Here is a 13,311-nt window from a genome sequence, read left to right as displayed (position 1 = left end):
GCTACTCCTGAGAAACCGAGCGCTGAAATTACCACTTTTTTTCTGTGACTTAGTGAAAGCGCTGCGGTACGTTATCACCCAGGCGCTAATCACACAGCGCGGTTTGCGCGGTTGCCAAGCCAACGCCTGGTCCCCCTGTCCTCAACCCTTGGCTGCTCAGCCACAGCAAGGAAAACCAGCGGCTAATGCCCGCTCTGAGGGAAGCCGAGCCGCCCCGCTAACGGGCGCTGCCAGGAGCCGCCCTGCCCCGCAACCGCCATTTCCCCCCTCCACCTCAGTGTGTGTGTGTGTGTGGTGAGGGCGGAGGGGGGGGGGAGGAGGGAGCCGTTACGCCCAGCCCCGCCCCCTCCCCAGGCGGGGCACGGCGGTGTCCGCCTCCACCAATCCGAGGCGGCGGTGCGTGTGTCACGTGGGGCGGCGGCCGCCCAATGAGAAAAGGCGGCTGCCGGCAGGCCGGGATTCAAACGGCCGGCGGGCGCGGCGCGTGCGGCCGGTGGCTCCCCAGGGGACGGCGCTGCCCGGCCCGGCCGCACCCCCCCTCACCCCCACACCCAGCCTCAGCATGTCGGCGCGGCTGGTGGGACCCGGGCCCTACCGCGCTACGCGGCTGGTGAGTGGGCGCCCCCCGGGATCCGCTGCGGGCTCTGGGGGGTCCCTCTCCCCGCCCAGGGGTGTGTGGGGGTCTCCCGGGAGGAGATTTAAAGCCCTAAAATGGGAAAATGGCGGAGGGGGGGTTTAAAGGTGCGGCTGTGGGCAGCACGGGGCTGTGGGTTCCCCTGTTGCCCCTCTTACGTTCCTACATCTCGGCTATTTAAAGCAGGGCTTCGCGTTTCGGAGCGCTTGCCAGCACAGATGATCCAAAAGCAGGCGCTGCCCCATTCACACCCGCCTGCAACCTCAGCTCCTTCCAGCAGCCCAAGTGTTTCCCGTGCAGCACCCCCCTTAACGGGCTGCTTTGTTCTCCTCTCGCAGTGGAACGAGATCATCGAGCTCTTCCGCGCCGCGATGCCCCTGCGGAAGCACCGGTGCCGCTTCAAAAGCTACGAGCGTTGCTTCAAAGCCTCGGAGGCCGTGGACTGCTTGCACGAGCTGCTCGGCTCCAACCAGAACTTCGGCCCCGAAGTGACTCGCAGTCAGACGGTTAAGCTGCTTAAAAAGTTCCTGAAAAACCACGTTATTGAAGACATCAAAGGAAGATGGGGCAAAGAGGACTTCCAAGATGATGGCCATTTGTACAGGTAAGCCTATAGATGATGATTCTGCAAAACATAGGTTTTATGAATACATTAATAACTTACGTTATTAGTCTTGCAAATATTTTTTGAGAAATGCTGTTGCAATGCTATCAGTGTTTTATTTCCTTTCTTTCCTCTTAAAGGTATTTGTCTCCCTAGTGATGACAAGGGTCAGATTTAATGTTTGATTTCTATTTAAAAAATACTTTTAGGGGACTTTTAACTTGATTTCATGTGATGAATACTAGCAAAAGCTTTCGCAGCTTTTAGAAGGTGGTGACTTGTGTTTGCTGCTGATAAACATCAGGTTTGTTGGTGACTGAAACTCTGTGTGAAAAAGGTACTGATGAAAGTCAGGATGGCACTGAGCACCCAACCCCACCCATAGCTACTTTGTACTAAGTTTCTATTCCTTCTGAGAGAAGAGAGAGACATCTGAAGTTAAAAGTTATTCATAACAATGTTTGTTTTTTTTGTATACCTTGGGTCATCAATGTATCATTTAGATATTTTTTGAAACTGAGAAATTGTTATTTGCTCATGTTTAAAGGAGATTGTTTAACCTTCTTACTTGTTGTTTGTCAACAGAGAAAAACAATTTTATTTGTGATGAAAGCTCAGCGTTGGAGGCTGTTCTCTGACCTCTTACTACTTCAGTTAAGGCTTGGGTGTTAAGAAGTTGCAGGTTCCAAATTTGTACTTTCTGTTGTTGTTCTGTTCAGTAGTGTTAAAATTAGCATTAGCCCAAGCATGGGTGTGTCACTTATATTGTGATGAGTCTTCTTTTGAGGTAGCAGGAGCTCTCTTCATGCAGATCTGTAAGGAAAATAGGTAAACAATAATGGTACACTTCTACTTGCTAGTCCTATTCTTACAGATTTTTTTGTATTAATAGTTTGTAATGATTTTTTATACCTACTTCTTTTAACCTAATACATGGAAAAGCAAGTCTTTCATTTCATGTAAACACAGATTTTTGTTTTGATTTGCGATTTTAACTAATCTGTTTGCAAAATGATGCCGGAGCTTTTTTGCTTTGCTGTGCACCTGTACTGTGACATCATTCATTTAGCTCCATAAAGGGGAATTCAATGTAATCAATAGTAAAGGGAAATGTTAAATTCTGAAATTTGACACTCAACTTCTAAGGACCATGTAGATACTTAGGAAGAGACTTTCTTGGATGAACTTGTCAAAATATTTTCCATTTACAAATGATATGCTGCTCATGAAGTTTATGAGCTGAGAATGACTGCAAGCTGGGTGGGGACTCTGTTAAGTATTGTGTGTTGTCCTCTTAAACTCTCCTCTTGCCATCTGTTTATGGCTCCCGTAGGAGGGGATAGTTCAGGTAATCATTGACTGGTTGAGGTTGGAAGACAGGCATAGAGAACAAGCTGTAGGGATTCTGACTCCAGCTTGAAGTTAAGATCTAAGGTTAAATGTGAGGGTGTGATGTGGGCATCTTGCTGGTTTAAACAGAAATGGAAAAGCAGCTGCCTCTTAAGCTACAGATCACCTTCTGCTGGGAAGATGAGCAGAGGATAGTAACATAAAAATCCTCAGAGGGACAGAGGACAGAGATAGAGATTGATATCACATTTCTCATTGTACTGGTTTGGTGGTTCTAGGGGTTATGTTCATGAAATGAAATAGAAAGACTGCAAACTTGGTTGTATGGATAATTTCAGGTGTGTATTTGAGCAGTAGTACTGAGGAAGAAGAGGGGGAGAGTAAGGGGAGGGCACAGGTTGCTGCTTGTACAAACAACCTTTATTGCTTATACAAACAATCCTTTGGTTGTTTGTACAAACAATTCTTACTGGTTGCACAAACAATCCTTTAGAAGAAGAATGGAATGCTTTCATTTAAAGCAACATTTGATGTGGAAACAGTAGGACAAATGAATAATAATTGATGTCCTCTGGTGTTTCATGTTAGTACTGGGCAATAGACTGATTCCAAGCTTATCTTAGATCTTACGAATTCTAGCTTTAGCTTTTATTTTCTTAGAGAGCTTTCACAAGCTTTGCTTCACTGGACTTGTCAGTCTTCTGTTACTTCTAATACTTGCTCCCAAGTAATGACAGAATCTGTGAAGATGCACTCTAATCCTTTCAGTGTCCTCCAGTCTATTCTCTGTAGGATCCATATTCCTTATGGATTTTATCCTCCAGGTGAGGACTGTTGATTAGCCACCAACATTCAAACTGTCCTCAAATTGGAAGAAGCTCAGGTAAAGCAGTGTACAAATAAAACTTAAAAACATTCAGATATAAGTCTGCTTGCAGATAAAGAAATAAAAGAACTACTTATTTAGTCTGTTTATGCTAGTATTCTTGCATGCCTGCTTCCAAGATTAGGTCTTTATGAAAGCTGTGCAGGGAAAAAAACTTCTAATGCAGTACAATGTACCTTCCATTTTTTTTTTTGAAACTTTTGAGGGTTCTGTTTCTACTTGTTTTTGCTGCCCTGAGCAAATCAGGGACAAGTAAGTTGTGAGGAGAAAGTTTAGAGATTGTGAACCTAAGGGTTGTACCACGTGGGGGATGCAAATATAGCTTTTGTAGACCTGGTGGCTTCCTTTGATCTTTTTACCACAGCATAGGTTTCATCCACTGATAGCTTATGTTCTGGTGTGAAGTATTTTATTCTTTCTACCAGTGTTCTGTGTCTGATTCTGTAAACTGATAAATGTGACACAAACAGAACATTCTCGTACTTGTGTTGTACATTACTAGCTCTTCATTCAAAATTGAAAAGGTGGCAGTCTGACATTTTGAATATTAAGGTGTCCTGCAAACACAGACTCAGGGTTTTCACTGACCATCACTTCCTTTTCTTTCTCCCATCCCCCAGTCTTTGAAGGACAGAAAAGCAGTGTGTGTTCTGAAATATTATTAAAATGATTAGTCATTGGTTGAGCTCATTCTGATAGATCTGTTACTGGTTCCGTGTATTTCCTAGCCCAGTCCTGCTCTCTGCTCTTTTTAGGGCATCTTTATCTGCACAGAGGTGTTGTGTCTGTTGTTTTATCTTTTTTTTTTTTTTAAACGATGCCATACATGTTGAATATTGTTTCCTTTCTTCACAGACTTTGACTCCCTTTTGTCAAAAGATAAAATTCATTTTTTTTCTGAATTTAATTGTATTTATATATACAACTGTATTTTGCTATATATCTACATCCTGTGTAATGGATGGTGGTGTTTTTTTTTTTTTTTTTTTGTGATATAATCATGACTTATTCAAATTTTGTTTATTTCTTCTTTGTATTTTCAGCCATGACTTCTATGAGGTCACTGTAGGAGTTGGGTGAATTATCTCTACGCCTTTCATTCTATGTTCTGCCTAACATTCTGCTATTAGACAAGAGAGCTCTTTGGTGATAACTACCTTAACTTTTTTCTCCACTTCCCTTTCAAAAGGCAACTAAGTGACGAACTGAATAGTAAGATATTTTAAAAATAAATTTGTATACCTTTCATGCATTTTGAATAGAAGCCAGCTTTTTTTTCCCACCACTCATGATGCATAAATAAAATATGTAAGCTAATCATATTTTTGATCTTTCTGTGTTTAAGTATTAAAACATGCTTTTTTTCCTGTTTTTGGAACTAAACATCATTCTTCCAGAACGCTTTTACTCACCTATTGAATGTCCTGGCAGCTCCCTCTGGTGGACATCCCCAATGTTAATTTTTTAAATGCGTGTCTCACCATGTTCTCAGTAGCAATGCAAGGAGCTTTCAGTTCTGTCGGTGTAATCCTTACTCTTTAAAGCTTGATGTACTCAACATCTTTTCTTTATATTTCTATGCTAATTGACTGTAGCTGCAATTGTACTCTGCAGAGATGTGTCATTGGAAACAAGGTAGTTGAATCTTTCCTTAATTTCTTGTGCAACTGTGGTTGTCCTTTGTTATTCACTCCATTAAAAAAAAAAAAAACATAAAACAGATGTTGCCAAATGTTTGGCTGAGAATGTTAGAAAACTATTAAATGCAAGTGGGAAAATTATTATGGCTTCTAAAATAAGTGAAGGCTGTCTGTGAGTCTGACCTACTGGCTCAGTATAGTCTATAACAATGATACGCTACAGTTTTGGAAGCTTTCAGGCTTTACATTTCTTGGAATCAGAGCAATTGTATTAAAATCAAACGGGTCAGTACATGTGCACTACTAGTAAACCTCTGGGAATTCATCTGTGGCATGTTACGCCATCAATTCAAGGTTAGTTGACATTGCCTTTACTCTAGACACAAACAAGTAGCTTTATTTCTTCCTTCTCTAGACTTATAAGACTAGTATTGCTGGATGAAAAACATGTCAATCTCGGCATGCTCCCCAGGTATTAGCTCTTAGCTAATGTTATTTTATTAAACATAAAACCAGAGGCTTTTCACTGGGCGTCCAAAAGCTTTGCTCTATCTGCACCTTGCTGTCATACCTGAAAAAGAGGAATGCACATACTTTTCTGGTTGTAAGAACTCATTCCTTTACTGATGATTCTTTGAGGAAGTGGGGTAGCAAGTGATAAAGCTAGAAGTTACAATGAACTTGAAGGAAAAGAGGAAACTACTGAGAATACTGTAAAGCAAAGGAAAAAGACAACAGATGTTATAGCCTTAAACTCTAACAAATAACTGTTTAAAAAAAAAAAATTAACACAACTGAACATCTTCTGTAATGTACTTTTAAAAGACAAAGTAGATTTCCAGGAAAGATGCTTCCTACCCTGCCTCTGGGTTTTTCATAAGTGATACCTCCCTGTGATACAGAGATTTTCTTGAAGAGCTTTGTTGAACATAGCAAATGGGCTCAGTGTTGTGTAGTTAAAACCATAAGGAGTTTAACCCATGCAGTATATTGCTACTGGACTAATAAAACTACAAGACAAATCTAATTTGAAAACTAATAGAATGTTGGAACTGCCTTGAGAGAACTGGGGTTAAATTTTAGAGAGATTTTGAGCATGGGAAGCTTTCTGTTAGGATATGAATGTACGCTATGCAGTGGTATACAGGCTCTTGTTGTCATAAGCATCCTTTACATTCTGATCAAGGGAATGAGGGAGGCAGAAGCAATTTCTTGAAGCGTGAGGAAACTCAGGTTCTAAAACATAGAAGTGCAGGTAAATGAGATCTGCTTATAAAGAATGTTATGAAACAGATTTTTCTTTCTGATGTGTTGCCATTTATTCCTTTGTATGTGCTCTGGCCTAGTTTTGGAGGTAATTTAATTCTGGTCAAGTTGAAGATGGTGGCTGAGTTTAATGTGATTTGGAGTTGTTTATTTTCCAATATCTGCAAGAGCTAGCTTATTTTTTTTTTCTGCCAATTTCAAGTTACTTCTTGAATTGCCTTTAATGGCAAATGATCTTCCTGCACAAACAGCTGGAAAAATACTCCAGAACTGCTGCATATGGTCTTTGCATAGAAAGCATGTAGACATAGAAGAACATGGTAATGTGGACAAAACTTTGTATAGACACTTGCATGCATTCTAATTAAATCCAAGTGTTAATCAGATGACTTAGTCATCACAGAATGGTTTGGGTTGGAAGGGACTGTAAAGACCATTTAATTTCAACCCCTCTGCCATGGGCAGAGACACCTCCCACTAGACCAGGTTGCAGAAAGTGCCATCCTGCCTGGGCCTTGCTTATGTGCTTTAGGACATACATGCTAGCAGTGTACATCATGTGAGGGAAATCTATCTACTGCTTTTTCAGCAGAATCAGCACCTTTTAGGTAAGACCAGGGTCAGTTGTTGAAGTATAAGCAGCTGGTGCTACTTAAGACATGCTGGGAGATCAAATGTCCACCCAAGTCTTTCAGATATGTCATGGGCTGTACAAAGGACTTGAACTACTCTGGAGCAACACAGGGAGGCTAAATGAGATATCTTAAGGTGTCTGAACTTTTATTCAACACCTGTCTTGAGACAAGTAAGTTGCATTGTGCATCTCTAAGGCTTTTGCTGTGTTTACACATGTGAAGGTCTAGTACATGGTTTTACATTGATAAATACTGAATAGTGTGGAGTTCAGAAGCTTTAAAAGTGTTCTCTAATTACAGATTTCCTCCTTCCTCACCTCTGAAGCCATACCCAAAGAAACCTTCATATGGAAAGGAAGTCATCAAATTTCCAGATTGGAATGAAACGAAGGTTGGCGTTTCCCAAGAACACATCCCGGTGAAATCTGTCACAATGGTAAGATATTCAGTTTTCATTTCCCCAGTCATATGCATGTTTGGAAAGCAATTTCAACCAATGATTTCTTCATTGTGGCACAGACTATTTGGTTATAGATTTAAATGTAAAATACTTTTATTTTAAATGTATGTGAAATGAAGTTGTTCTTAATTATTTGCTCAGGATGTTGGTTTTAAGTTTTCTTTCTGCTACAGACTGTAATATCCTTGGCATCCTCAATTCAGCACTGTTGCATTTACCAATATGTTTACCTCTCAGTTTGCTCTAATTCCAGTAACACATCTAAGCATCTGTTAACAAAATAGTTCCTTTAACATCATCTACAATGTAACTCCTATTCAAATTCTTCATGTAGCAGAATATATACAGTATTACTCCCTTTCTAGCTACTGTAAAGTTGTTGGTAATTCAACAACTTCAATTTCTTTTTTTTTAAAAAAGAAATACAGTTTTGTTGTCAGCGTTTTTTGAAATTGGAGAATCATTGTACTCTGTGTTTATTTGGTTTGATCCAAACCAAATTTTGCAGCTTTTGCAAAGTTATTGAAAAAAATTTGCTTTTATGAGTAAAATAAAATTGTATAACTTCTTACTAATTTGACATCCTAAAAGTATAGGCCTCCAGCGTTACCTTTGCTTTAAACTTCCAGTTTAAAGCAGTGTTCACATCCTTTTTGTAAACTGCTGGGATTTCTTTTATAACCTTGGCCTTTTTATTAATGCTATTCAGTGCAGGGCTTTAGCTTTGGATTTCTTGGAGATCTGTTTGGAAAAGTAGTTCCTACTATTCTCCTGGACATCTAGAGGTCCTGAATAAACGTCTGTTCCCTGAAAAGGATTATTGCCCTGATAAGAGTTAGCAAAGGTATGCCTATCTACACCTGTTTCGGATATGACAGCATGAAATCTGGCATAGCTCAAAAGAGCATATTCATTGGCAGATTTGGTTAATACACAGGACTATAACTTGAAGAAACTGTGGCAGAGGAATAAGGTTGCTTCTGCTGGCTGCCTTATAAAAAAGGTGTAGTTTCCAGTAGAAGGGTGAAGTGGTCAGGTAATTGGACGTGGTTTAAGCAAATCATAAATTGCTGCAGCATCAATCAGAGCACTTATTGTCTACATGTGAATCGATAGACATAGACCTTGGTAGTGAAATTCTGATATGGAAATCCAGATATCAATTTCAGAGGGTGTTATTTCAAACTAGCTCTTGTCTGTCACTTCATGACACGACTAGTGGTTGGAGTAATTAGGCGTGTTCCTGGAGTGCATTTTGTGGCTTAGTTGTAATCACAAGGAATACTGTTAATGTGATCTAGGATGGTTGTGATGCAAGTCAAAGCACATTAACCAGGAATGATCCAGAGCTCTGCTTTAAGGTATGTTGCTGACACAATTTGTATTGTGTGTGTACACAATGAGGCATGGATGTCAATCTTCAAGCTTCAGGCTGGGATCTGAATGCTGAGTAAAGAGTTGCACAGGCTTTCATTCTTGTTTTTACTTTCCTGTTATAATGGTGGAATGGTGGTTAAAAACAAGTGACTTGAACTGGTTTTAATCAGGGCCAGGTTCTGAAGAGAGGACTAGGCACTATTGACTCCTGAGTTTTAATGGTCAGTGATGTGATTTTTCCGCTTTGGAGATCTTATATAAAAGAGAAAATATGTTGAACATCAGTGAAACCTAAATACTTGCATTCTGGAGATTTTGCTAGAACTTAAGAATAACTAGATCACTTGCAATAGGAAACATGCTCTACCACGAATGTTATACTGTTTAATATTTGAAAAATCATCAGCTAATGAGAAGTGTTTTTTTCTTCTGATTTTAGAACTCTGAAATGTGGTACAAGCGTCACAGTATAGCTATAGGGGAAGTACCAGCATGCAAACTTGTTCTCCGTAGGGAGTTAACACAAGCACATATAGAAGAGATATGGAAGTCTATGACTTTGTCAAGGTGAGCATACTTGTTAGTCATTTGCTGATAGAGTAAGACTGTATAGCATGCGATGTACAGGATGCGACTGTATAGTATAGTATATTGTTTGCCTTCTCTAGCGGTACTTATAGTTTCATCCATTGACGTTTCATTAATGTCATTAAAGTCATAGTAGCTAGACTAACTATACCACCTGTTATTTGTCTATCAAATTCAGCAGATAACTTCCATAAGGAAACTGTTTAATACTTCCTGAATTTTTCTTTCCTGTTGTAGTATATAAGTCCTTTTATTGTGTGGGCTTGTTTTGTTTAATCACATTTTTGCTAATCTTTTTTTTTCGTGCAACTGAAACACTCTTGTATAGGTATGATACCATGACACCATTTAATGACAAATATAATACTCAATATAAGAAACATAGCATCTGAGTACAGAAAGCTTTCAAATATTTGTTAAACATTTCAGAATGAATATCTTATGCAAAATTGAGGGCTTTACTTTAGAATATTATTTTTCCTCCTGCAAAAATATACATTAATTATTTGTACACTGCAGTTGAGTCTTTACTAATGTGTTCTTTTTATCGAGGCCTGGCACACCATCTCTGTAACAAACCTGATCTGGTGCAGTAGCATAGAAATTTAAGTGATTGGAGAATAGATGTCTAAATTCTATATCCTCTACATGTTCGTGATCAAGACAATGGAAAGAATACCCTTTCAAAACTATATATTGTAATACTATGTTTACCTCTTTCAGATCAGATGTACATATATTGTAATACTATGTTTACCTCTTTCAGATCAGACGTACATACTATGTGTTTATGTATTTTTGCAGACTACAAAAGGTCTTGGGTTTGAATTCGCTGGATGAAGTGCTGGACACAAAGCTTGTCAATTCAAAGCATATTGTCCAAAATGCATACAATGTCAATAAGCAAGGCATTGTCATTTTAGAAGACAAGTCAAGTGAGTATTTTAGAAACTTTCACTCTTTTATATTGTAGTTTATTGGTTTAAGGAAAGAAACAACATTAATTCTAATCTATACTAACATGTAGCATCTTTAGAAGTGGTTATACAAACATACTTTTTACTGAGTTACATAGTCAGTTTTTACTGACTATGCTATTGTCCAAATAATAAGGATCAGTGTTTATTCTTCCATATTTACTCTTGAACATATCCCTGCTTTAGTAGTTGTATTAGATTTATGTGGCAATGCATTGGTAGCAGAGGAGCTACCAGGGTGGCCAGTGAGAGCAAAGCCCAGCAGCTGCCCCATGTTAGCCAAGAGTTGGCTCCAAAAGGTTCCTGTTGCTGGCCAGAGCTGATCCAGTCAGTGACACTGGTTGGGCATCTGGGAGAACAGATTTAGGAAAAGGAGAGAAAAAAACACCTGCTGTGCTACCACCACTTGGAGAGTGGAGTAAGAACCAGAGAAACAACCCCACAGACACCAAGGAGGAGGTGTATGTATTCCAGGTGCTATAGCAGAATTTTTCTGGTATCCTGTAGTGGAGAGGCCCATGGTGGAGCAGGCTGTCCTCCTGCCCACTGTGGTGTACCACAGTGGAAGATATTTCCACACTGCAGCCCATGGAGGTGCCCTTGGTGGAGCATGAGGTCTAGTGGGAGTGGCAGTCTATGGGGGACCCATGCTGTAGTGGTTCATTACTGAAAGATGGACCCATACTGAAACAGTTCTTTAAGAGCTGCTGCTTGTGGGAAGCCCACATACATGTAGGATCAGTTTCAGTAGGACAGCATGCCTTGTGAGAGACCCCATGGTAAAGCAGAAGGAGAGTCGGGGCAAGGAGTGGCAGAGACAAAGCACGATGGTCTGTTGCCCCTGTTCCCCTGTCCCGCTGTGTGTGTGGGGGGGAAAGGAGGTACAAAAGGGTGGATGGGGGGAAAAGTGTTTTTCATTTTTCACTGCTCTAGTCTGTTATTAGCAATAGGCAATAAATTACATTAATCTCCCTTAATCTGAGGCTGTTTTGCCTGTGATGGTAATCCATGAGCAATCTCCTTTGTCCTTATTTCAACCCTTGATCCCTTTTCTATTGTATATTTTCCTCCTCTCCTTTTGAGGAGGGGGAAGTGAGAGCGTCATGTGGTGAGCTTAACTACTTACCTGTGTGAAACCACCACATCAGCATTGAAAGAATGAAAGAGCAGCAAGTTTTCACTTACAAGAGTAAGGATATTTTTCATCTGAAGCCAACTTTGTCAAACTAGGCTGAAGAACTCTGACCTTGTATGGAGTGTATGAAGTCTAACCTGAATTGGAGTGTCTACATAAAGGCAATGTTTAGTAAAAACTGAGAAAGCATCAAAATACACACAGAGGAGTTTAGACCTTTTCATTTTTGAGCTTTCATTCAATGTGTTTTGAAACTAGCACCAAGTTTAAAACTACTTTGCTCATCAGGGAGAGATGAAAGCACTTCTTTTGTGATAGGTTACTGAAAATATTACCACCTTGTTTTCCATGAGATCTTGAGAGAAGTGAAGTATCAGGTAGGAACCTGACTTGGTTTGTGGAAATAAACAACTCTAGAGCATATACATGTCCATTTTCCAAACAATTGAAGCACTTCAAGATATTATCCTCTATCTTCCCCTTGTCAGAAATGACAGAACTGAATGTGTAAGTGCTATTCACCATCTGCAGTGCTAAATAAGCAACTTATTGTAATGCAGTAGTGAAGATGTAGTTTGAAGGCGTTTGTCTAACTTTTTACAAGGCACAGTAAGGAGTTAATATGTGGTTGGTTTTGCTGATTGAGCTGTACAAGCAGTAGTGTAACTGATACTGAGAACTGAAAGTGCTATAGTACAGATCCAGTTCAAACTATATGATGGACATATTTATATATTCCGGAATAATATACTTTTGCAATCAATCTACGTATAGGAGTAACACAATGAATTTTCAGTTTCACTATTATCTTAGAGTTTAACAAGTGTCTCAGATTTTTTAACCTTTTTATTTCTCTGTGTCTTTCCACCTATGCAGAGGACCTACCTCACTGGATATTGTCAGCAATGAAATGCCTAGCAAATTGTAAGTAAATGGGAAAATTACAAGTAAAATGGAAAAATATTAAAAGCCCATTAAAAAAATCAACTGAACTGACTGACTGTTCCTTTACCACTTTATCATATATAATTTATATTCACAGTCAGTATTTGCTCTGATCCTGGCCTTGAAAGCGAAGTTGGAAAAGAATATTGAGCATATTTTCTACTGACAATGCAGTTTATTTCTGTGAAATGTGTAAAGATTCTATTTATATTATTTCATATCTACTCATATTTCTTTTATGTGTACTTTCACTAGATCTATTGGAAATATAAGGAAAAAGTTTTCTTGAATAGCTTGTTTAAGCTTTTGTTTTTCTGCTAGGATTTGCATTTATATGGTCTGGAATAGAAACTACTGACCTGGTTGGTAGCTGCAAATTAACTGTCTTTCTTTTTTTTAGGGCCAAGCTGCTCAGATTTGAAGCAGCCTACATATTCAGGATTTGAAAGAGATGTCTTCAAGACTATAGTGGACTACTTTGGCCAGATGAAAGAACCACTTCTCACATTTAATTTTTTTGATATTTTTGTTTGTGTGTTAGGTAAGTGGTCTTGGTTTTAACAAAAAATATATTCTTTTGAATTAACACCCTGAGATTAATTTGCCATAATCAAAATAGCATCACAGTTTATTTCGCTAGAACCTGTCCATTCAACATATAAAACAGTTTACTATTTAAAGTGATTTCATATCCCAAAACTGTTTATTCTTCTATTTTTGATTACATTATAAAGACTCTTAAACCAATTTTTAAAGGCCTTTAGTCATTGCTTAACACTGCCACACCTAACAGATAAATATTGATTAAATGATG

General features: G+C 39.2%; 1 protein-coding gene across 1 annotated transcript in view; it reads left to right on the top strand.

Moving 5' to 3' along the window:
- Window positions 1–437: 437 nt before the first annotated feature.
- Window positions 438–13,311, top strand: part of DEPDC1B (DEP domain containing 1B) — a 34,315-nt gene continuing 21,441 nt past the window's right edge. The window contains exons 1-7 of the mRNA XM_038170762.2: window positions 438–610; window positions 973–1,238; window positions 7,316–7,451; window positions 9,292–9,419; window positions 10,245–10,375; window positions 12,429–12,476; window positions 12,898–13,038. Of these exons, the coding sequence (XP_038026690.1) occupies window positions 563–610; window positions 973–1,238; window positions 7,316–7,451; window positions 9,292–9,419; window positions 10,245–10,375; window positions 12,429–12,476; window positions 12,898–13,038 (898 nt within the window). The 5' untranslated portion in view covers window positions 438–562. The remainder of the gene's footprint in view (window positions 611–972; window positions 1,239–7,315; window positions 7,452–9,291; window positions 9,420–10,244; window positions 10,376–12,428; window positions 12,477–12,897; window positions 13,039–13,311) is intronic.

Source organism: Anas platyrhynchos, chromosome Z, assembly GCF_047663525.1.
Source record: "Anas platyrhynchos isolate ZD024472 breed Pekin duck chromosome Z, IASCAAS_PekinDuck_T2T, whole genome shotgun sequence".
In the NCBI taxonomy this organism is placed as follows: Eukaryota; Metazoa; Chordata; class Aves; order Anseriformes; family Anatidae; genus Anas; species Anas platyrhynchos.
Note: the sequence above shows the minus strand (reverse complement) of the source record. Positions and strands in the feature narration are given on the sequence as shown.